Genomic DNA, 24,095 nt, shown 5'->3' with positions numbered 1-24,095 from the left:
AAACTGTTCATACAAAAATCAATTTATTATGAACTGTTAACTATTTAATATTTAACAAGTTGAGACTTACTAAATAATTATCTATTAGTAATTTCTAATATCAACAGTCAATTATATATTATATCATATATACAATAAATGATTCTTTATTGTTCTAGAGATTCGATTTTAGTCCAAACCATTTCCAAATTCTCAACGAAGTTGAATATATATTATAATCCTAGAGATAAAAGATTACTAAACCTAGTTGTAAATTCTTAACACAAAACAATCCCTGCTTTGTACCCCATTAATATTATTATTAAGTTAATAATCCAAAATTATAAAGATAATTGCAAGAAAAGATAAAAGAGAATCACGTAAGATTATCAATATTTCATATTAATAAAATATTCGAGAATGTTTAAATTTTTTTATCGTGTTGAATACTTTTATGTAATTTTTTATTGTATGGTTTTTTATTATATTCTAATTATTTTGAGAATAATAGATTTATGATTTTAAAATTTTATAATTATTAATCAGTCGTTAGAAAGTACATCATTTATTTTTAAAGCGATTAATAATATAAAATAATTAAAAAAATATAAAGATATTAATTAACATAATATATACTTTTCGATTAAAAAACTTCAATAATTATTTAATAAAACAACTCTCAATAGAATTTTTCTAAACTAATTATAATTTTTTTTAAATTAAAATTTTTTTTATTTATTTTATAAAATAATAATTCAAAAAATAATAAAAAATATAAATTCAAAATTTGAATCTACCATACTAAAGAGTCTCTAACTAATAAATAGACGCTCTATTTTCTGAACGCTGTAGTGTTAACTTGTGAAGAAATAATATATTTTCTCTAACATCAAGCAAGCCAGAACGTAAAAGTCAAAGCAAGGTGGCACCATGGAAATTATTCAAACAAAGCAAGGGCATTTTAGGGATACCAATCTATAAATACAAATAAAGATCTCCTTTCGTTTTCTCTCTCTCGTGTCCTACGGGTTTCACAGTTGAGCAGATAAAAAAGGGTACGCTCTCTTTCTCTCTCTCTCTCTTCCTCATTTGGATCCCCAAATCTAGGGTTCTATAAATCAGGTAAAATTTTGCATGCAAATCCTTTAAATCGGATCATTATTTTCCTTATTTAAGCCTCGAAATTCATTCTTTTCACTTAGCTTGGTATTTTTACAGCCTATTAAACGGTTTTATTTCCTCCCTTTTTAGTTTTCTTTTCTTTTTTGGGGAAATGTGTGTTTTGATTTAGCTTTCTAGTGTAGTGATTGAGGTTATTTATCTTTGGTGTTTGTTTACTTGATTAGTTAATACTAGTAGATTTGAGTGATGCTTGTCAGTTTTGAGCTAAATTCTGTTATTGAACACAATATTACTTGTTTGTCCTTGATTTTAGCTTTTCGTTTTTGGGTTTTACGGCGTATGGGATTCCGGGAAATTGTTGTTAAAGAGAGTATAAATTTTTAATCTTCAATTTTGTTTGCACGTTAATATTAATGCGAAGGTAATTGTGTTTTGCTTTCTGTGCGTTTTTCTGTTATAAATTAATGCTTAATCTGTGCTGAAAATTGGTGACAGTTCCATGAAATTATTTGCGTGCAATGCTACTGGTTCTAATACTGTTAAATAAAAAGGGTTTGTCTGCTCTCCAAATGCGTACTGCTGTGTGCATTTTCACCTGTCTGAGTGGGTGCTCCATCTTTTGTTGGCCCAACCGCCCAAACTGTGTTTTCAAGTTGATTGGGTAGAAATTCAAATAATGGGGATTTTTTTGCCCGGGGGGGGGGGGGTGTTATTGGATCTGATATTATCATTTTTGCCTTCTTCCAAAGGACACAAAAAAGCACTGGTTATTTGGGTATTACTTGCGTGCAATGCTACTGGTTCTATTCATTTCTTACTGAACTGACTTTTTTGCTGGGAATTCTGAATATTTTCAATTTTATATCTCCAAACACCTTCATCTTTTCCAGTTTGAAGGTTTCCTGCTTTCATGTTAGCTTTTTGTCTTCTAGTTATGACATCTTCTTTTCATGTTTTTCTAAATATACCCACAGTTGTCTCAATATGGCTTGTCTTTTCTTCTGTTCTTAGCAATTCCAATATTTATATCAATGTTGAATTTATTGAAGATATTGAATGAAGTAATTATATTAAAGATTGGATTTGTTTAACAAATGGGATTAATAAAATCTATCAGGCATATCATGCTTAATATACAGGCTGAACATTTCATTTGATGAAATTGCTTACTGATGCTCCCCAGTTGAACCACTGCTGGATTGATTTATTTTGTTTAAGTTTTATCTTGTTATGCACTTGAATTAGACTTCAGCCAACTACTACTTTTCTGAACTTATTTTACTTGATTTTCTTTCTCTTTGTAGATTTTATTTTTATGAAGCTTTGTCTTCTGTAACTTCTTATTAGGATTTGCAAGATGGAGAGCATCCAAAGCTTTTGGCAATTGGGTGATGAGCTCCGAGGACAATCAAAAGTCTCAGAGGATCATAAGTGGTTAATGGCTGCCTCGAAATTGGCTGAGCAGACAAGGTCAAAGGGGGAACGCATGAATAATCTTGATCTTTCAAAAGGTCTGTCAGAATTAAGGCCAAGGGAGAAGATTGGGTTTCAGGAAGATAATAAATTTGAAAGCCTTAACTTTAATATGTTGAACTTGGAATCTAAGATGGCTGAAAATGTGGGCAAAGGTTCTTTCAGAAGTGGAGTTTACAATATGAATGCAGTGTACCAGAAAACCAACTTAAATGGTATTGGAAATCTTACTGGTAGCAAGTATAGCGGTAACAATCAGAATACCAAAGACCCCAACAACAACAGCAATAACAACATTAACAACATTGAGAACAGTGCAAATAATGCTGTTGACAAAAGGTTCAAGACTCTGCCTGCAACAGAGACGCTTCCACGGAATGAGGTTCTTGGAGGATACATCTTTGTCTGTAACAATGACACTATGCAGGAAGATTTGAAGCGCCAGCTATTTGGTAATGTGTTCCTCACTTCTTTTTCTTTTTCTTGTTAGTTTTCCCTTAGTCAGGACATCACTTCTGGCCTGATATGTGTTGACCACTGTATGATGGGAAGCCTATTGATATGTGAGTGATATGATGTGAGTTCTGACATGAGAGTGTCACATATGGTTCTTGTAACCTTGAATCTCTGGAGTTGGATGATATCATGATGGTCTTCATGGTATACACCAAGTGTTGTGACACAACTTTGGCATATATAGATGATATTTAGGAATTTATTTCCTTCACTAACCATAATTATTAAACGGTCGCCTCAGAGGCTCAGACTCTCACTAGGCTTTAGCCTCAATGCCTTAAGTAGGTAGGTGTGCTCCTTATTTCAGACGCAAGCTCAACTTTATTGCCACCTTCAGCAAGTACTTCCATTGACCCCCCCTCCCACAATTAATCTCTCTCATATGTTGTTTTCAATATTCTCTTATTAACCTTTTTTGGTTTTTTGATTATCTAAAATTGCTTTCTTGATAATTTAATTTTTCACGCCTCATTTCATTCTGGCATGTGCCTGTTTCTTGTGTCTGGGCGCCAAATCTCCTTTTCTCCTTGAGCCTATAATAACTATGCTACTAAGTTTGGATAAATAATACCTGATGTAGTGATTGTGACACTCATTCAATAGGTTTACCTCCAAGATATAGAGATTCTGTTCGGGCAATAACACCTGGCTTACCTCTCTTTCTTTACAACTACACAACTCACCAGTTGCATGGTATATTTGAGGTTTGTTCTCAAACTCTATTGATATAATTGTTAGTGTATAAATGTGATTAGGAGCTTTCTGCTTTGATCTGTGTTGTCTGTCTGCCAACTTATTTTATTTGATAACTTTAGTTAAGTAATCTGTAGTTCATTCTTATCTTGATTTGTTGTGTGAAAATAGAATTTTGAGTTGATAGTATGTGGTTATCATTTGGACATTCCCTTTTCCAAAAAGTTTATTGTGATATGCAACATATCTTTGTCATGTCCCGAGCTTTTCTATCAGTTGAAATCTCCTGCTTTTCAAATTCTTGTACAGGCAGCTAGTTTTGGGGGTTCTAACATTGATCCTACTGCTTGGGAAGACAAAAAATGTAAAGGCGAGTCGAGGTTTCCTGCTCAGGTAAAAGTTGGGTTGATGATTTTGAGGACTCGGCTTGATATACATCTGAAATGATTTACTCATTATATCATTTGTCTTCTTATGCTCAATAAATAGGTGAGGATCCGTGTTAGAAAGCTCTGCAAGGCATTGGAAGAGGATGCTTTTAGGCCAGTGTTGCACCATTATGATGGCCCAAAGTTCCGTCTTGAGCTCTCAGTTCCTGAGGTCTGATCAATATTTACATTTTGGCTTGGTTCTTTTTCATCTTCCATTTGAATGTGAATTTTGGTATGAATCAAAGTTGAATTCTGAAAGTCTTACTGTTGTTGTGCAGACCCTGGATCTATTGGACCTTTGTGAACAAGCAGGCTCTCCAGCTTAAGCAAATTGCTATCTGGATAATGACAATGTTAGCTGCCTGCTTTTTCTGCAGATTTTCCGTAGAGCGTAAGCTTGGGGTTTATGTGTGTTGGGTGAAATGTTATTGAGAAAAGTAGGGATGGATGGCATGTAAGCCAGCTGAATAAAATGCATTTGTGTCTTGTGAAGGTACACTTTAAAAAGCCTTGGTGACAGCATGTTCTATAGTACCTGTTATGTTATAGACAGACGTCCAAGATGTAAAAGAGAACGATATAGCCTAGCCTTGTGTAATGATCAAGTCTTCAAAAGAGGAAGGCCTTTGATGTGTCTTTATTTTTATGCTTGTAAAGTGCGTGTGTGACACTTGTGTGTGTTATGTTGAGGATCCACGTGGAGTTAAATTTCAAGTGTTATTAAATTCTTAAATTTTACGAGTTGTCGGAATCATCCTTGGCTTGCTATATTATTGCCTCTTAGAAAAGCACAGAAACAGACAGGATAGATCAAGCTGCGTGCATGCAAGTGGGAATCACTTTGGTAGGCATTTCTGCTAGTCGATGCTTTATTTTTGGAAGCAAGGCGGTGTTGATAATGCTGTCCCCTGTTTGCATAATTTTTGTGGATGACATGCAGCCCAATGTTTCAAAATGGGATCCTATGTGGTAGTCTTGATGGGAAGCGTTTCAGAATTTGCCCACGTGGGCTGCGATAATCCTATTGCGTGGATTTTCTTTTTTCAAAATGATTAATGAAATAAATAATAAAAATATAATATATAAAATTTAAAGTATGCAAATTTAAATTTAAAATATATTCATTGTAAAAACTCTTGTCCTTCATCTTTGAGTATCTTTGTTTGGGTTAATATCATAAAAATAGATCTCATTGTGATTTTAGAAATGCATATATATATATATATGTACGCATTTACTTTCTCCAATAATAATTTTGCTTGATATTTATTGAAGTTCTTGTACTTATGATTGCGGTTTTTATTATGTTTATTGGTTATTTTTTAATTTGTCATTAATACCTTTATCTACCTATAATAACTCACTTGTTTGGGGTTTTTACTTAATAATTTTGCTTTATATATATTTATAAATTTATATTGATGTTATTTTAAGGGAATTAGGAAATTAAATAATCATATTAGTAAATGATTACGGATAAAAATTTGATCATAAACGCTCACAGACTTAACTTGTTGGTAGTACATCTGAGTAAATCTGATAGATTTCTACTCCTTCAATTTTCAATTTCCAATCCCATTTAAAAAAAAGACTAGAAAATTAATAAGACAAATAAATTTTTATTTACTATATACATATTACTTATTAATAATAAGATTAATCAATTTCATTTTATATATGCATATTAATTGTAATAAATAACAGACATAACATTATTATTCTATCATAGAAGTTAAAAAGTTGCATTCTTTAGAGAAAAACAAAAAACAATGGACTATTAGGATAGGAAAATTTACTATGAAAAAATTTACTTTGATTTCTTTTGAAAAATACATAAAACATTTTTGAAGTGAGGAAAAGTTAACTAACAATGGACTATATTTTATTATTTAGTCTTTTGAGAAAAATTATTTCATTTTATAAGAATAATTGTTAATTAATCCTTTCGCATCCACAATATATTATATAAAATTTTTTTGCAATACTTAATATCTACAAGTAATAGTCCAATTAATTAATAATTAATTAATAGATTTTTTCAAATTTTAAAAATATTTTAATATAAAAAGATTAAATAACAATTTTTTCTTAATAATATTAAGGTGGAGACAAAATGACATAGGGAAAAAAAAGGAAATTTAACAGACTGCAGCTTATTATTCTGCATCAACTTTTTTTTTTTTTTTTTTAATCTTTTTAATAACGCATACAATTTTGCCAAGATCAATGGGCAAAAGAATATAACAGAGCTATAAAAACAATATATAAAACTTGACAAAATAAAGGCGTAATCTTAGACCACAACAAACCAAATCGCGGGAAACAAATCAAACCAAACTTTTCCAATCAACCGTCAATCGGCAGCACCACATCCAGAAGCCATCAAAAAACTATATCGCCAAACGAGAGTATTATTGCCAAACGAGAGTATTCCAAGAAGCGCACCAACTACCACACTGATAGACTGGATTGAACCATGGATAGAACCAAAGCTGGAAAGTTTAAAAGCCCAAGCACTCACATCCTAAATTCAGACTATCAGAAAAAGCATCAGAAAGCACAAAACCGGAAGGTGACAGAAAAAGAACTCACAGCAACACTGGTTGAAGGGAGTTAGATCATCGGATATAACGGAGACTTCTTGAAAAGCCCTTCTAACAATACCAAGTAAGTTCTCAAACCCCAACCAACTTCATCACCCAATCGAAACAAAAACTGCCCTTACCCATACATAACTATCGATTAGGAAACAAAACAAAAAGAAAACAAACCTAACAGATACCCACAAAGTAAAATCGGCGCTAGTGCCAAAATCATGGTAAACTAAAAACTAACTCTTTGGGCAGAGAGGCCAAAAAAAAAACGACGAAGAAGAAAGGTTGAAGACACGTTCACCAACAACAGAAACACCCAAACCAATGGTCCGGTCAGATGATGGCTGCGACCGCTTGTTGCCGCTTTTGCTTTCCCTCTCTCTCTTTTTGAATTTTAATCCACATAAATCTAAAGGTTGTTCCTTAGATGAACTTGTTTGATAGACTAAATATATTATATATTTTCATATGGATTAGTGGAAGCTAATAGGATTCTGTTTCTGCTATTTGCATAGTAGAATGGGATGTCTGACATCAAAATGCCAATCAATCTTTTACCAAAGCATTATTATTATTACATCCTGTAAAGAGAAGTGTGAGCGTTTCTTACTTAGTACCATGTCGAGAGCTTGACGGATATCAGCTACGATATCTCTAAGAAATCTCTAAGCAAGTGAAAATGGATACAAATAAACATCGCCAGCTTGCTTCACTTCTTTAAGCAGAAGAATTCCCATAAATTATGTTATCTTGTAGAACTACACATAACTTCAAAAGTCTATTAAACTATGAGCATATCTAAAATAGGAACTCCATCTAGTATCTACTGGCACTCTGAAATTGCCTATTTGTTTACTTTTTTTTTTTTTTTTTTCCCTTTCCCAGATTCAAGCTCACTAGTGGAAATTATTTCTGCATTTTGAGTAGCTCGAACTTAAACTAAAACTTGTGTGAGTGAACATTCTCTAAAACAATTGCACTTGTTAACTGCAACACCAATTTCTACCAACTTCACTCAATCCTGAACTCAAAGGAAATTATTCCTATGCATGTGCTTGTTCGCTCACAAAGAAATGATTGTCACTTTACTATTTTAATCCGCACACTTTTAGTGCACATATAATTTCATATGCAATGCTATATCATAATCAAATCAGAATAAGAGTTCAAGAAAAGATAATCAACAGAAATGATTAAATCAGCATAATGCTATTTGATCTTGTCAGACAAATTAAAGGAACTATCTCCCAGTGGCAGTTGAATTGGGTACCAAACCAGAACAAAGCAGTTACAGGAATGGAAGTAGTTGTGTTGAGAAACATTACACAATATATATGCCAAACTGAATTTTTCGGACATTGTAAGTAAAAGGAATAAACTAATGAAACTTCTTTCCTGCTTTAGTCGTACGATTTTTCACTCCTTGGTTTTGCAACGTGCAATATGACTAACTTAAATCACAGTTACCTCCACTCCCACAAGGTAACTTGTGGCGATGATGCTAGACTATGCTTCCACACTATTAATGGTCCTGAGCAGAACTACTCCACAACACTCATAGCTTGTGTATCAAACAGCAGCTTGAACAAGAAAAGTCCGAATTCTTTGCAACAGCTCAGCCTTTATGGAATCAGGAATAGAGGCTGCATGAGCAAAGGCATGAAAAATTTCACATTCATATAATGTAATAAAAAAAAATATCAGAAGGAAAATATGGAATAACTAGATATTCTAGCATCCAAATTGAATTTGACAAACAAGTGTGACTATCAATCATCAGCACCAAAATCCTGGTCAACTGAACCGCACAAACATGAATAAATGTAAATCAAATCAAGTGCAGGCATCTCCATGAGCAATTTTAAATTATAGGATGTCTGAATTCCAATCATCATAAGAGTGTCCAGTGACTAGAGTTTAAACAACAAAGTAGCATGTCTAGACCATAGAACAAAAACTGAAGAAACTTCCTACCTCTGCCCTTAGGGGTAATTACATGTACAAGGTCATCCACAGTAACATTGGTCCTTCCTTTCTTCTTTATAAATGCCCTACATAAGATAAGTTTAAGAATGATTAAAATGTCCAAAACACATTAAACAATTCCAAATGAAAAATTAAAAAATTAGACAAAATGGGAATAGGTTCCATTAATCTAATACCGCAGTTCAAGCTTTAGGAAAATCCAAACAATAACAACTAAGACATAGCCCTTCAGGAAAATCCAAACAAGTTAGAAAAAAAAAATAGAAACAATGAGCATCACCGTGAAATTCTTGTGAAAAAATTCAAAATATAAAAATTCTAACGTGAACCTTACAACGACAGAAAGAATCTAACTTTTATAGTCTATTAGTTCTTCTTTTTTACACTCCTCCAAAATGGTGCAAATTCTTTTATACATTCTTCATTCGATTAAGTGTTGGCCATACACGTTTTCCTGCTAGACTTCACCTTATTTCCATGGTTTTAGCTATATACCAGACATTTTGTTTTGACCAAGTTGAAATCACTTATTAAGCCACTATATTGCTGGTCCATAATGCTAGGCATCATATTTGGTTGGTGTCATTCATGGATGTAGTGACATGAATGAAAAACTGATTTTATGTGGTTCCATCAGTAGATCTATGTCCAAAGTAGAGAGTGAAAATATTCACAACAGAAATTGGAGAATCAAGTTGTTCCCTAATGATAATTACTTTCTATCACGCTAGAACACACATCGCACAACAATAAAAACTCTAGGCCAATTGTTCAATTTGTACTACTAGGGTTCAAAGCACCACAAGAGCTCACTCTGCTCAACCAACTAGTTGCAATGCAGCACCCAATTAGACCATCATTAAGTTGTTTCCTTCTCTATTCCTCTGATTCACTCATGTAACATGCCCATTTTACAATTGGCAAGTGTAACTAAAAATTTTCGGTAAAAACAGCATCCAAATTTAGCAATTAAGATCTGCTTAGTACCAACTGGCAATCAAATGCAACAAGTGCATGGGGAGAAAGCATGCAGGGATGAAGAATATAACTGAGACAAGGATATAATACACAGCTCATTTATTTAACATTAAGGAAAAAAAACTAGTTTCAACTTCAAACTCAAGAAGCTCTGTTGCCCTTCTCCAAAACGAAAGAAAACTGCAACCAATAATGATGGAGTTTAAATTTCTCAAGATGCTTAACAACTAAGACCAATGCTTTGCCTACTACTTATATCATATAGTCTAGCTCAATTTTTATGCTTCACTACATCCCCTTTACTAAATGGAAAAAAACAATACAACTGTTTGATTTTTATATTACCTACTAACCCACAAACAATCAGTCGAAACTCAACAAAACTAATTCAACTGGATTGATAATTTCGAATTTTCATATAAATAAATAAACAATAAATAAAATAACTATAGAAGACCTGCAAAGAGCTTTCATTTCATCTTTCCATCCACATTCTATAAGCCTTTCCCTCAAAAGTTCCATCAATCGCTCCTTTTCTCCACTCTCAATTAACTGAAGCAGCCCAAAAAAAAAAAAAAAGAAAAGAAAAACTTTTAACCAATAAACTAAAACAATTAATAATATAAACAGAAACAATAAAATAAAGGAACTAAAATTATAAAGAAAAACAAACCTTAATGTTGATAATTTCTTGAAGCGTAGGCTCTTTCCCTGGATCCTCCGCTGCATCTGGCGTTGGAGGTCGATTCACCGAATTTCTCCTTTTAAAAGATCAAAAATAGAAAAAGGGTAAATACAAATTTCAGTTGAAGATTATCAAGTTTCCATTTTGATTAAGGAAATAATTAGGGTCGAATCAATACTAACATTGTCAACAACCACTACGAAAATCGAGCAATCGGAGGCAGAACCTCACGTATCAAGTTGAGCCTTTTTATAGCAGTTGTTTACTTGTTTACGAGTTACGACGTCTCTTAAACGACATCGTTTTCTTTTGCTATGTCATATTGACCTACAATAGATCTTGCCGTAGTGGAACACAACCCACTGGCTAGTCAACGGAAAACGAAATGGCGCCAATCGGACACCATAAGGACGGCTGTGGACGCGAAGTAACATACGCCTTAAACCAAACGAAAAAATATCTCTTAATCACGCGAATTTCATTTTACTTTTGATTTAACCGGAGCGGTAATCGGAGCTTACTTCCGGCCTTTGCAATTGCGTCTCGGCTTCAATGGCTTCGGTTCCACTTTCCTCTCTGTGCTTGCCTCAAGGGAAATTGTCTTCTCTCGGTTTCAGCTATCGAATTTCTGATCATTTGAGGTTTGCTTCGGCTTCTATTGGATTTAGCTCCATCAAGAAGAATCGAGGATTTAGGGTTTCTGTTTGTAGAGCAGCTGCTGTTGTGTTTCGTGATCTTGATGCTGATGATTTTAGGCATCCTCTTGATAAACAGGTGTGATTAGATTATTTCGGATTGTCTGTTTCTCGATTTTGGTGCAAGTTGTTATCTTTTATGGTTTCTCATGCTTCTACTCTGAGAAAAGTTGTCCATGCGGAGTAGATGTGGTTTTTGTCTCTTTGGTTTAGTCGGGAAGTTTCCAACTTTAATTTGAGATTATGATTTTGTTTTGTGTATCTGATATCTTGACTCTATTAAAAAAATATGGGGAAACATTTATTTCTTTTTCCATATCAATTCTATATAGTTTTCGGTTTCTTGGCTGCTATTCTTACCTCTTCCCGTACCCCCTTGCATATGAGCAATTCTGGGTGCTTTTTGGATCACTAGTTTAGTCAATTTGATCAGGTTTACTTTCTTTTTTGCTAGAACACGCTGCTCTTGAGGGCAATTCCAGGATTAAATGAAATAGGGAAGGCTCTTTTAGGTATTTTCTTAACTTGATATTTATCCTAATGAGTGCAGTTCTCTGCCCTTGATTCTTTTTTCCACTTATTTTAATGTTTTGGCCTTTGATATTGCAAAAGATTAACAAATTTTCTTCCTTCAGACCGAATAATGCTTTCTTTCAGTAGGATATCTATTAACTTTTGTTTTGGTGGAGTTACTTGTTTAAAGTGTTTCTTTCAATACATTATTGCAGGAGCTATGACAGAGCAAATCATGCTCCTTGAGAATATTGGGACGTCAGTCCTTGTGTCTAAAAATCAGGTTTGCTCTTAATAACATGATGTGTATCTTGTGTAATTAGGTTTGTATCAGTTTTCCAGTTCATAAAATATTATTATGTTCTTCTTTCAGCTTAGTGAACTTCACCAGCTGATGACTGAGGCTGCAGAAATACTGAACCTTGAGGCTCCTGATCTATATGTACGTCAGAGTCCTGTACCAAATGCATATACTTTAGCAATTAGTGGGAAGAAGCCCTTTGTTGTTATCCATACCAGTATAGTGGAGCTTTTGACAAGAAAGGAGTTGCAGGTCTGCATTTGTTTCTGTCACTAACATGTTTGCAATTTTGATTACTCTTAAATAGCACAATTAAAATTTATAAATTCTGCACTACTGATCTTGTCCATAGTTGAATAGTATAGACTTGCTTTTGCTTGAAGTTTTTCCTAGTAACCTGTTTATTTGTATTCACAATAATGCCTGTAGTATATGTTTACTTTATAGTATTCCTATCTTCTGTATGATAAAATTATTAACTTTGGCCATTCAACTTAAACTAGGCTGTTTTGGCCCATGAGCTGGGTCATTTGAAATGTGATCATGGAGTATGGCTGACATTTGCTAATATTCTTACCCTTGGAGCCTATAACGTACCTGGTAGGTATTCTAGTTCTATTATTTTGTATTGAGGTAACTCGCCCACATTGTTGCCAATGTTTTGTTTCATCAGAACATTTTATATATGTTCAAAAAGAGTTGATGGAATATAACTTGTAGCTTTTAAGGTTAACAGTTTCTAAGACGACCTTATTTATAGAATTATAGAATTCATTTTCTATTTATAAAGATAACAAGTTGAGTTTGTATTAATAGAATTTGGTCTTTTTGGGGCTTCATCCATCCTTGGTTACATGATAAATGCAGAAAGTTGGTTTAGACTTGAACATATTATGGCTTCACTTACTAAACTAATAGATCTGTGTTATAATGCGGGTGTTGTTCTGCAACTTATTGAAAATTGCAAGTTCTGAACCACTACAAAATACAAATGATGGTAATGCTTCATATGCTATATGTATTTGCCTTGTGTCTTTTTACTGTCTGACAATAGCAACTTCAGCAAGGAACCTCAAATTTGGGTACAATGCTGTATTTGGCAAGATATATTAGGCTCCCTTTTACAAATTAGTCCTTATATTGCATATTTGCTTAATACGGTTTATGCGGTCCTTTAACCAGCTATTTTGTTCTCAGGACTTGGCAGGTTGATAGCTCAGAGCTTGGAAGAACAATTATTTGGTTGGCTCCGAGCAGCAGAGCTGACTTGTGATCGTGCAGCTCTTCTTGTTGCCCAGGACCCTAAGGTGTGCAAAAGAAAAGCTTAAAGAGCATTTGTTAATTTTTTTTTTTTTTTTTAGTTCTTGCAATTGATAATCGGATTATTCTAATGCTCCTACAAGAGGTGGTCATCTCTGTTTTGATGAAGTTGGCTGGGGGAAGCCCATCAGTTGCTGATCAACTAAATGTGGATGCATTCTTGGAACAAGCTCGTTCCTATGACAGAGCTTCTTCAAGTCCAGTGGGGTGGTACATAAGGTCAGGAACAACATGAGCATAATACAAGAAAATAGGTTTATCTTTTTCATTTGATTATCTAATTAATTGGTGCTCTTCAGAAATGCTCAAACGAGGCAACTTTCACATCCTCTGCCTGTTCTACGTGCTCGTGAAATTGATGAATGGTCAAGAAGTCAAGAATATAAAAGTCTTCTAAAACGTGCAATGAAGATGAATGCTGTACAGAATTTTTAGCGTAGCCATGGAGATAGTTCAAGTCGAAACATTTGGATCACCTACTCAAATGCTTTACTGAACAGAATGAGGATCCATTAAAATATCTGGATCTGCCAAAACATATTGATTCATCTAAGTGCTATAAAAAGATAATGACGGAGTCATATGTTGGATTATTGTAAATCAATCTTGCCCACGTATAAAAGAAAGATCAGAAAGATCGTCATAGTTTATTTTCTTGTACAATGAGATTGAAGTGTTTGATTCTTGTTCAGCACATAGCATAATGTATAATAATTATATTGATATAGTTGGAGAAGAAAAAAAAAAGAAGTTGTTGCTCTAGTAATGTAGCAGAAAGTGTTCATGTTGACTGTTACTCATGGCATATCATGCTTTATCTTGGAATGCGTCTTTCTTCAAGAAAATAGAACTATTCATTACCATTTTTAGTTGAAAATTACAATACTATCTCAATGATTATCTAGCTTATCTAGCATGTCATCATTCAGAATTAGAAGGGGTACATGAAAATGATGCCAACTAGAAGCCGCAAACTTGAAAATCACACAACTACTTGAATTGATAATCGAAGTCACAGAATGCCTACTAGAAATAGCAGAAAAATAAAAGCTTCCCACTTAATTTTTGATTTCATCCCCTGAGAAGCACGCAAAACAACATTGTCAACAATAGGACCGCAGAAAACACCATCCTTTGTCTGGGTAGTGGTATAGCTCACAAAACCTATGAGAGCTGTAGTTAAATCTGCCTTGAATGCTAGAGAGAAATTCTTGGCTGAACCAGTCCCATTACTCTGCAGTGTAAAATTCTGAGCTGTGGATCCTGCCTGAGCCCCAACTAGAAAATTCCCCCGACATGAGTCATTAGCATCTCCTAGAGTGAAGTCCAAACTATACTTTGAACCAGCTTCGACTGTAGTTGCTGCCTGTATGCCGGTTGAAACTCCTGAGACAAACTCAACTGCAGCATTGCCTTCAGGTACAAAGTAGTGTTTGGAGTCTATGTATTTGACTGTTCCTGAAATAGACCATTGTCTTAGTGGGGACAGAACAGGAGTAGGTGCTGAATCAAGTAGAACCCCTTCAGTAGAGTTGCTAAGGAATTCTGGGCCAAATTCAAATCCTCCATTCAACAAAAGGTTATCTGTGTACCCATCCAAATTAAATAAAGTCACTTCGCAAGAAGAAAAATAGCAATTGGTTATGATGTGAAATGCAAAATTGAGATCCTCAAGGAATTGAATGTTGTTAACTGATTTAGGAGAAAAATGCCCATAAATGTAGAGAAAGAGAAAAATGCTTACCATCGCCTGGGACAAGTGTTTCAATGGATTTGAGAAGAAGCTTGTCAATCAATGGCCAACATGTGGACTTAGCATCTGATTCTGTTGATTGGCTTTCAAGGATAAGGTTAACAGGCTCTTGCTGTTCCCAACTACCCAAATAGAGACCATAGGTCTGCCATTTTTCCTTCCCAAAATTCTGCTTAAAAGACAAGATGGAGTTGCTATCTGGGGCCGAGACACTAACATTGGCGTTAGTTGAACAATTCTGTCCGCCTGGAGCAAGCGTGAAGGTGAGCAGATAATGGACGTAATCAGCAACAGGATTGATTGTTTGGTTAATCTTGCCATCTTCTCCCAGTTGTATGGCATGCCCATTTCCTGGCAAAGCTACTGTCTGATTAGCTGTGACATACACGATTGTCCCTTCAAATGACCAACCTGGAATAGTGCTGTTTCCACTCAATTGCTGAAATGGGGTGGTGGAATTTTCCGGCAAGTTTGATGGGGGACTTTCAAAATCTGAGTTCTGCAGAAGATCTGTGAAGGTAGGTAACCATGTTAAATATTAGCTACCAATAATGAAAGAATGGAAGAACAAAGTTACTGCTCCAATTCGCAGTGAAGAGGAATGTATTGTTGGTTATACCTGCAAATGCTGGTCCGATGAAAAGGAGCAATACTAGAAAGATTTGCCGATGCATTTTCTTGCTTGAGGAAGACGAAGAAGAAGCGCCCTGGGTCGTTGCATATATGAGTTGAATGAGTTGACTTTGAATTGCCGACATCGAGAGTAGTACATGGGTAAATTATTATTAAATTAACACTTTCTTTCCTTGATTTAGAAAATAAATTAAAATATTCCTATATATAAAAGCGAAAAGTGGAGGAAATATTGGGACTTTTTAAATGTTCTATTAATTATAAATTTATTATTATTTAAATTTTTTTAATTTAATTATTTAATTATATTAATATTTTATTTAAATTTAAATTGATTGAAGAAATCTCTTTAACATCTAAATTATAGTTGATTAAAATTTATTAAGGAAGAATCATCTTAATATTTAAATTATTTGTATTTAAATTTTATTATAAGTTAAATTATAATTTTTTAAAAAATAATTATATTTTGTTATTATTTAAAAAATTTTAATTTAATTATTTAATTATATTATTCTAAAACCCAAAAATATAAGGCTTAAAAGGTTTTTGAGACCGACAAAAACAAAAAAAGGCAAATAGGTCCAAGACCTTATAACTAAACCCTATATTTAAGAGAGGAAGAACTCATCAATTTTTTTAAATCTTTTTATGAAAATACAAAGAAGCCATAAACGAACACACATAAGGAGAAAACAAACTGGAAGAGGAGAAAAAAAAATATTTCTACCTTCCTTTTGAAACTATTTCAAACTTTAAAAGAAAAAAAAAATAAGTATTTGGCTTTCAACATAAAAAAAAACCCTTGAACTTTTAAAAGATTGAAGGTTCACATTTAACAGTACTATTACTCTCTCTACATTTTGAACCTTCAATTTTTTTTTTTTTTTTTTTTTTTTTTATGAAAAATAAACAACATAACGTTTGAAAAAAAAATGCATTGCCAAAAGTTGAACCTAGAACATCTTGATAAAGAACACTTCTACTGCTAATATGATTTTTAGTCAAATTTAAATCTTAAAATTCATAAATATTATAAAAAAATATTAATTATTGGTTATAATATGTTATCAAATATGTAATTATGAATATATTATTCTTAAGAAATAAAAATTTAAATTAAGACTTTTTAATTAAAAAATAAAATGTAAATAAAAAAAATTTAAAAAAATTGAGCCGTGCATTGTCATTAATGCATTGACTTGCAAAATGTAATTAAAGAAGTGGATCCAATATTGCTAGTCTACCTCATGTCACTCATGGCATCGTAATAACTTGTTCTGGATCTTTGTTGCAGAGTTTCCTTCATCCTTCAAGAGATTTTTTTTTTTTTTTTTGGTTGTAATGCTTCAGTATATATGTACAAACTGAAATTATTCTGTAGATCATCTTAACTCCCAAAACTAACTGTAATCCTCAGAGTTCCTTTGACCATATTCCCCTTTAATGCCCTAATTCTCTAATTAGTTATTTGTGAGCTCTTGTGAGGAGAAGATGCAGACCCTTTTTGTGCTCCTTTTCCTTTTTATCCTTGTCCATAGGCCACAGTCTGATATTGACAGGAAGCAGAGCCCAATCATTCTGGAGCCAAATCTGATGAATGAAAGGCAACTAGTGTTATTCAGAATGAAATGAATTTCCATTATGTGATGAAATGGATGAATGACAAGGAAGTTTCCAATCTAAACCATACCATTGTAGACTAATTTTCCAAAATTGAAAGGATTAATGTTCCAGTTAATCTATAGCATCCAGTGTCCTACCAGGTTTTCCAGAATTGGCTAGCTGAAAAGGACCAACAACAATGCATGTCTTTGATCATGCCCACATTTCAATTCTGATAGCTAATGAAGCTTTTCATCGTGGAGCAACAATGTATGCTATCTCGTACATATACACAAGAAACGAAGACTTACGTATCTCCATCCACAAGGCTCCACCCAGGTGTTTTCTTCAAATTCCCCACTTTCATAACCTTTCTAAGCCTCCATACATCCTGCCACCGTCCAGCCTCTGCATACATATTGGACAAAACAACATAGACCATATGATTATGAGGTTCCAAGGCTAGAATATCTTTCACCACTCTTTCAGCAATCTCAGTGTTTCCCTGATTTTTACAAGCAGCTAATAAGGCTCCCAAAATCACAACATCGGCCTTCATGGCCATCCTTTTTATCAATTCCTCAGCCTCAACTAGTTTCCCACCTCGCCCCAGAAGATCCACCATGCATCCATAATGTTCAATCTTGGGTTCAATGCCATATACCTCCTTCATAGAATTAAAGATCTTCTGACCAACATCAATTAAGCCTGCACGGCAGCAGGCAGACAAAACCCCAACAAAAGTTACATCATTCGGCAATAATTTTTCTTTCTCTAGCTTCCTAAAAAGCGCAAGTACTTCTTCAGCGTTCCCATTACTGGCCAATCCGCACAACATGGCGTTCCAAGTAGCAAGGTTTCTTTCAGGCATGGAATCGAACAATTTTTTAGCCGTAGAGATAGCTCCATTCTTCGCATACATATGCACCAATGCAGTCCCTAACACCAACCCCGTTTCAATCCCTCTCTCTAGCATAAAAGCATGAATTCTTTCTCCCAATTCTAGGCAACCTGAACGAGCACATGCAGACAACACAGAAGCAATAGTCGGACCCTTCGGTTCAAAACCATCAGCAAGCATTCGATCAAACAACACTAAAGCTTCAATAGCGCAAAAATTCTGAGCATACCCAGTAATCATCGTGGTCCAAATACTTAAATTCCTTTCAGAAAATTCGTCGAATAACCTGCGAGCACTACTCAAATGACTCGAAACAGAGTAAGCTCTCACTAGCCCATTAACAACATGCAAATCAAGCTCCAAGCCAAATTTCAAAACATGGGTATGAACCTGCTTGCAAGATTCAAGAGAGCAAGAGTTACAACAGCCCTTGAGCAGAAAAGGGAAGGTGTGGTTATTTGGACAAACACCTTGTCTTCTCATCTTTGTATAAAGAAACACAGCTCTATTAGGATTTGGGCTACTCGCTAGCGCTCTAATGAGAGTATTCCACATAAAAATATTTGGATCTTTAGTGATTTCAAATAGTTTTATAGCATAATTGATATCTCCGGAATCAGAGAGAGCGCAAAAGGAAAGTAGACGGCTTGCGGCGAAATGATCAGAAATGCGAGAGGTGACGACCATTTGAGCATGGATTTGCTTGAGTTGGGTCATTGAGGTACATTTGTCTGCAAGGAGCGAGAGCTGTGGCAATGCTGGTTTTGGTGGGTAAGAGAGGGAAGCGCAGCCCGTGCAAAGGTACCGTTTTGAAGAGAAGGTTAGTCTTTTTGGCAGAAACATTTGATCGAGGCTGTTAACTAATATTCCAGGCAATGAAAACACCAGACCGCAATGAAGTCCATGACAATATTGGGTCTGCCGCAGGTACCGAGAGATGACAGATCCCTTACGCTATGTTTGGATAGTTTTTTTTTTAAAAATGAAAGAAATATTATTAATTCAAAGCGATTAAGGAAACTATATGAGGAGGGACATGAACCCAAACTCCTTGACCTGATTCAGAATGAGTCGATGTTGCTAGAATATGAGCGACATCATTCGCAGACCTGTGAATAAAAGCATATCTTGCTTCCTCATAACTGGATAGAAGCAATTTACAATCTTGAACCAAAAGACCAAAAGGTGATAAATCATCTAATGAAGCATTGTTAATGGACACAATAAGAACCTGAGCATCCGATTCGAAAAGAACTCGATCCCATCCGCACTCTTTAATCCAGCTCAATGCCTCTCGAAAAGCCACTGCCTCAGCACACTTAACCTCCATCTGACTGCAAAAATAGCCTGCTTTAGCCGCTATAAATCTACCATTAGCATCTCGGACTACACAGCCAAAGCCTAGCGAACTTCGTTGCGAGTTTAAAGAGGCATCAATATTAACCTTAATCCAACCCTGCGGTGGAGGAGACCAAACAGTCAAAGCCGATACAACATTGGTGCAGCTGGTAGAATCAGAACAGGCCCCCCTCCATTGCTGCAAAAAATTCAGTGCCATGAAGAACACACCACTCGCAGTTCGACCCTGAGCTTTCCAAACAACATTATTTATGTTATGCCACAAAGCCCAACATATCATTAGAATAAGGGAAGCATTCTCCGCAGAAGCAGTAAGGAAGGCTAAAGAGAACCACTCCCTAAGAGAGGCAGCGGAGAATGCAGGCCAACCCAAAGGCAAACTCAACCAGCAACTGCGGGCAAAAGGACACTGAACAAGAATATGTAGGATAGTCTCAGGAGCCTCATGACACAACGGACACATCGAATCAACCGGAACTCTCCTAGACTGAAGCAAAGAGAGGCAAGGAACTACATTAACTAAAGCACGCCAGCAGAAATTAAGCACTTTAGGAGGCACCTTCGTCTTCCAAAAACGACTCCATATCTCACTACCTTCCCTATGTCGAAACCCAGCAACCAGAAATCTGTAAGCACTCTTAACAGAATAGTGACCCTTGGACGCAAACTTCCAGCACCACGCATCTGGATGCGAAGAAAGACTTAGAGGGATGTTCAAAATACAACTCCTGTCTCTATCATTGAACAACTGAGCTATTAAATTCTCATTCCATCTATAGCCGATCATAAGATCTGCAACAACAGAAAGAGTACAGTTCGGAGGAGGGGGTGTAGAAACCAATAAGTCGGGCGCCTCTTTCAACCAAGGGTGAGTCCAAATAGAAACTGACCTGCCATTCCCAATTCTCCAATAAGCACCAGCTTTAACCAAACTCTGAGTCGCCAATATACTACGCCATAAAAAGCTAGGATTGTGGCCCAAAGATGCTTCCAAAAAAGATGTTGTTGGAAAATAACGAGCCTTAAGAACGCGGGTCACTAAAGAATGAGGCCTGTTAATAATGTTCCAACCCTGCTTACCAAGCATGGCTAAGTTAAAATCATGGAGCGATTAAAACCTAACCTGCCGTCAAGTCTGTGCTTCGCCATTCTATGCCAACCCAGCCAGTGAATACCGCGATTTTGATCAGCACCCTTACTCCACCAATACCGAGTCATCATACGCTGCAAATCAGCACATAAAGTCCGAGGCAGTAAAAACAAACTCATAACATAGTTTGGCATAGCTTGGAGGACTGTTTTCAAGAGGACCTCCTTACCTGCTTGGGACAGCGCACGATGCTTCCATGAATTCAGCCGCTTCCACAAACGATCCTTAACAAAACTGAACACTTCCCTCTTGTTACTACCAACATGAGAAGGGAGTCCCAAATAATTACCCAAATTCGGCTTCTCCTCAATCTGGAGCACTGAACAGATAGAAACCCGAAGAGCCACAGAAGTATACTTGCTGAAAGAAAGAGATGATTTTTGAAAGTTAACCAATTGTCCAGATGCGTTCTCATAGATACGAAGAATACGCTTGAGCTCCAACGCCTCTTGAACATTTGCTCTGAAGAAAATCAAGCTGTCATCCGCGAAAAAAAGGTGGGAGATCTGCGGGCCACCCCGTGATATCCTGAACCCATGAAGACTGCCACGGTTTATACTGTCTTGTAAAAGGCGGGATAGCCCCTCAGCACAAAGAATGAATAAATAAGGCGACAAGGGATCTCCTTGCCTCAGTCCCCTCGTTGGTAAGATAGGGCCGATTTCCCTGCCATCATGCAGAATCCAATAACGAACAGTAGAGATACAAGAAAACACCAAAGTAACCCATCGTTGCGCAAACCCCATGCGGATGAGCATGTCACGAATGAAATCTCACTCTAGTCTATCATAGGCTTTGCTGATGTCCATTTTAAGGGCCCCAGATAACTCTTTCTTTCGATGAAACATATTAAATCCATGCATAGCCTCAAAAGCTAAGATTATATTGTCCTGAATGCTACGCCCAGAAATAAAAGCGCTCTGGCTTTCGGAGACAATAGACGGCAAGATGGACTTAAGCCGGTTAACTATCATCTTAGTCATGATCTTATAAACCACGTTACAGAGGGCAATAGGACGCAAATCACTCATTCGCTCAGGGACACACTTCTTAGGTATCAAAACTAAAGCAGTCTCATTCAACTTCGGCGGGAGAGACCCTGAATGCAAGCAATCAATACAAAAACGAGACACATCCTCACCAATAATATCCCAATAATGCTGGAAAAAACCAGGATTGAAACCATCTAACCCAGGAGATTTATCAATTTTCATAGAAAAAGCTGCAGATTTTACCTCGTCACAACTGTAAGGAGCTAAAAGAGATGCATTCTGATCATGTGACACTAATAATGGAACACACTGCAAAACTGGTTCAGAATTACAATCATGAGAAGTAAAGAGAGACATAAAATATCCAGACATCACCTCCTCCAGACCCGAATTCTTATCATGCCATACGTTCGAATCATCCAGCAATTTAACAATTGTATTTTTCCTTTTCCGAGCAGAAGCAGCATTGTGGAAAAACCGAGTATTAGCATCACCCTCTTTAAGCCAAAATTGCTTGGCACGTTGCTTCCAGAAGATCTCACGGAGATTTAAAAGATGAAAGAAACGGGATTTGGCTCGTAAAAACTCATCCATATGCACCTGTAGCCGAGAGCCGCGTAAACGGGCCATAATAGCAAGACTCTCGTCCATCTCAGCTTTATGCAGAAGTCTAAGATTCATGCCCCACGATTTCAAAGCAGTACGACAGGCCACAAGCTTACCCTCAACGTCCATATCTGGAGAAAGTTGCCAAATATCCGAAATTAAGGTCCGACACCCTGCCTCACGGAGCCACGTATTCTCAAACCGGAAACGATGAGTATGGCGTTGATCCACAAAGCATCTGACAGCAAGAAGAATAGGCAGATGGTCCGAAGTAGAGAAACCCAACACTTCAGCAGTAGAATTAGAAAACCTAGTACGCCACTGAGCATTAGTAAAAACACGGTCCAACCTAGATTCCACCCAGCCATCACTATTTCTTCCATGCTCCCATGTAAAAGGATATCCCGTCATGGGGAATTCAATAAGACCAGAATCACAAAGCGCATCCCGAAAGCCATTAATCAAACGTGAAGGTTGAGGACGACCACCTCGCTTCTCAGAAGGTGATAGAATATCATTGAAATCGCCTAAACACACCCAGGGTGCTTCATGATGAGATGCTAGCATACGCAACCGTTGCCAAGATAAATGACGAAAGTTCCGATCAGCCTCGCCATAATAGCCTGTCAAGCGCCAATTACCAACCCCTTCAATAAAAACTTCAGTGTCAATATGGTGTTGCGATGAGCTAAGAAGAGTAATAGAAGAAACCGATCTCCACAGTAAAGCCAGACCCCCACTACGACCCAAGCAATCCACACTGAAGAAACCATCATAAGCCAACAAATCTTTTATTTCATTCACCCGAGTAGAACAACATAAAGTTTCGATTAAGAAAAGAAAATTTGGCCTCTGAACTCTAACCATCTCTTTCAGGACCTGAACTGCTTGTGGGTTGCCAAGCCCACGACAGTTCCAACTAATACAACTCATTGATCTTCCTGGCCGATTACACCATCATCAACCCCGAAAACTAGGCCGTCAGCATCATCCGCCTCGCCGTCAACAGATAAACCCGCCATCTCCACTGAGACCGCATTCTCGTCAGTTGCCATGAAGAAATTCTAAAGAAAACAACAAATTCTAAAGAAAACAACAAATCATAGGAAAACTTATCATAGAAGACAAGACAAAAACTCCCAAACAGGGAAGACTTTTCAACTCCCAAACAGGGAAGACATTAGGAAGTAAAATAACAAAGGGAAAATATTTTTTATTTTCTCTCTTTTCTAATTATGTTTGGATTGGTGGAAAATAAAAAAGTGAGAGAAAAGTAAATTTTTTTCCTTATTTTTTAAAGTGAAAAATAAGAGGGGTTTAACTCATATTATACTCTTCTCGGCCAAAGCGCACCCATAACATCAACGTCCAGAAACTAACGAACCATAGCAGAAAGTTCATGTATCCAATGTATTCCAGAGACTCCATAGCAGCCTCATTTGCCAAACAATCTGCAACAAACTTTCCTTCTTTATACATGTTCTTCACCACCACTTTCCATTCTCGTCCAAGCAATTAATTACAATTCGGGATCAAATTCTTGAGCCTAAACGATTTAATCTGCGCATTTCTCACCGCTTCAATGGCAACCTTAGAATCAGATTGTACCACTACCTTAGAATCAAATTGTACCACAAACTTCCTCCAACCACCATTCCATGCCTTAAGCAAACCATTATAATTATTCCATAACTCTGCCTCCAATGCATCCATGACACCCAGGAACATTTTAAAGCCTCCTAACTATTGACCATGACAATCCCAAAACACACTTGCACATGAAGCTTGGCCGGGACACCCCTTCGCCGCC

At 36.1% G+C, this 24,095-nt stretch overlaps 5 protein-coding genes across 7 annotated transcripts; 2 read left to right on the top strand and 3 right to left on the bottom strand.

The window, feature by feature from the left end:
• The first annotated feature begins 963 nt into the window (after positions 1 to 963).
• LOC110601878 (B2 protein) lies at positions 964 to 4,955 on the top strand. 2 transcript variants are annotated; one of them, XM_021739258.2, is made up of 6 exons: positions 964 to 1,034; positions 2,449 to 3,026; positions 3,694 to 3,794; positions 4,093 to 4,176; positions 4,273 to 4,383; positions 4,493 to 4,955. In XM_021739258.2, exons 2-6 carry the CDS (start codon positions 2,459 to 2,461, stop codon positions 4,538 to 4,540), a joined length of 912 nt encoding a protein of 303 aa, XP_021594950.1. In that variant the 5' UTR covers positions 964 to 1,034; positions 2,449 to 2,458; the 3' UTR covers positions 4,541 to 4,955. The 2 variants fall into 2 exon arrangements, with proteins under 2 accessions (XP_021594950.1, XP_021594951.1); XM_021739259.2 differs by having other exon boundaries at positions 1,001 to 1,101.
• A 3,018-nt stretch (positions 4,956 to 7,973) lies between these two features.
• On the bottom strand, positions 7,974 to 10,770 carry LOC110601540 (transcription and mRNA export factor ENY2). Its single transcript, XM_021738709.2, has 5 exons — positions 10,640 to 10,770; positions 10,446 to 10,533; positions 10,230 to 10,324; positions 8,783 to 8,859; positions 7,974 to 8,451 (listed from the first exon to the last, which is right to left on the bottom strand). Coding segments are annotated over exons 1-5 (336 nt in total). The 5' UTR covers positions 10,642 to 10,770; the 3' UTR covers positions 7,974 to 8,377.
• Positions 10,771 to 10,876: 106 nt separating this feature from the next.
• LOC110601539 (protease HtpX homolog) lies at positions 10,877 to 14,048 on the top strand. Its single transcript, XM_021738708.2, has 8 exons — positions 10,877 to 11,231; positions 11,607 to 11,664; positions 11,881 to 11,948; positions 12,039 to 12,218; positions 12,470 to 12,566; positions 13,164 to 13,273; positions 13,372 to 13,505; positions 13,586 to 14,048. The coding sequence occupies exons 1-8, from the start codon at positions 11,010 to 11,012 to the stop codon at positions 13,719 to 13,721; spliced, it is 1,005 nt and encodes a 334-aa protein (XP_021594400.1). The 5' UTR covers positions 10,877 to 11,009; the 3' UTR covers positions 13,722 to 14,048.
• A 213-nt stretch (positions 14,049 to 14,261) lies between these two features.
• Positions 14,262 to 15,820, bottom strand: LOC110601538. Its single transcript, XM_021738707.2, has 3 exons — positions 15,659 to 15,820; positions 15,031 to 15,549; positions 14,262 to 14,870 (listed from the first exon to the last, which is right to left on the bottom strand). The coding sequence occupies exons 1-3, from the start codon at positions 15,795 to 15,797 to the stop codon at positions 14,299 to 14,301; spliced, it is 1,230 nt and encodes a 409-aa protein (XP_021594399.1). The 5' UTR covers positions 15,798 to 15,820; the 3' UTR covers positions 14,262 to 14,298.
• A 1,013-nt stretch (positions 15,821 to 16,833) lies between these two features.
• Positions 16,834 to 19,143, bottom strand: LOC110601428 (pentatricopeptide repeat-containing protein At5g06540). Of its 2 annotated transcripts, none has more exons than XM_021738553.1 (2): positions 17,366 to 19,143; positions 16,834 to 17,265 (listed from the first exon to the last, which is right to left on the bottom strand). In XM_021738553.1, exon 1 carries the CDS (start codon positions 19,019 to 19,021, stop codon positions 17,585 to 17,587), a length of 1,437 nt encoding a protein of 478 aa, XP_021594245.1. In that variant the 5' UTR covers positions 19,022 to 19,143; the 3' UTR covers positions 16,834 to 17,265; positions 17,366 to 17,584. The 2 variants fall into 2 exon arrangements, with proteins under 2 accessions (XP_021594245.1, XP_021594246.1); XM_021738554.1 differs by having other exon boundaries at positions 17,436 to 19,143.
• Positions 19,144 to 24,095: the final 4,952 nt, after the last annotated feature.

Source organism: Manihot esculenta, chromosome 15 (assembly GCF_001659605.2).
Source record: "Manihot esculenta cultivar AM560-2 chromosome 15, M.esculenta_v8, whole genome shotgun sequence".
Taxonomy (NCBI): Eukaryota; Viridiplantae; Streptophyta; class Magnoliopsida; order Malpighiales; family Euphorbiaceae; genus Manihot; species Manihot esculenta.
Note: the sequence above shows the minus strand (reverse complement) of the source record. Positions and strands in the feature narration are given on the sequence as shown.

Coding starts and splice junctions, on each gene's coding strand:
- LOC110601539 (XM_021738708.2), top strand. CDS start 11,010: ATGGCTTCGGTTCCACTTTCCTCTCTGTGCTTGCCTCAAGGGAAATTG. Junction 11,949..12,038: donor TCCTTGTGTCTAAAAATCAG/GTTTGCTCTTAA, acceptor TTCTTCTTTCAG/CTTAGTGAACTTCACCAGCT. Junction 13,506..13,585: donor CCAGTGGGGTGGTACATAAG/GTCAGGAACAAC, acceptor GGTGCTCTTCAG/AAATGCTCAAACGAGGCAAC.
- LOC110601428 (XM_021738553.1), bottom strand. CDS start 19,021: ATGTTTCTGCCAAAAAGACTAACCTTCTCTTCAAAACGGTACCTTTGC.
- LOC110601878 (XM_021739258.2), top strand. CDS start 2,459: ATGGAGAGCATCCAAAGCTTTTGGCAATTGGGTGATGAGCTCCGAGGA. Junction 4,177..4,272: donor AGTCGAGGTTTCCTGCTCAG/GTAAAAGTTGGG, acceptor CTCAATAAATAG/GTGAGGATCCGTGTTAGAAA. Junction 4,384..4,492: donor TTGAGCTCTCAGTTCCTGAG/GTCTGATCAATA, acceptor GTTGTTGTGCAG/ACCCTGGATCTATTGGACCT.
- LOC110601538 (XM_021738707.2), bottom strand. CDS start 15,797: ATGTCGGCAATTCAAAGTCAACTCATTCAACTCATATATGCAACGACC. Junction 15,550..15,658: donor CATCGGACCAGCATTTGCAG/GTATAACCAACA, acceptor CTACCTTCACAG/ATCTTCTGCAGAACTCAGAT. Junction 14,871..15,030: donor AACACTTGTCCCAGGCGATG/GTAAGCATTTTT, acceptor ATGGGTACACAG/ATAACCTTTTGTTGAATGGA.
- LOC110601540 (XM_021738709.2), bottom strand. Junction 8,860..10,229: donor GAAATGAAAGCTCTTTGCAG/GTCTTCTATAGT, acceptor TATCTTATGTAG/GGCATTTATAAAGAAGAAAG. Junction 8,452..8,782: donor AATTACCCCTAAGGGCAGAG/GTAGGAAGTTTC, acceptor TTGCTCATGCAG/CCTCTATTCCTGATTCCATA.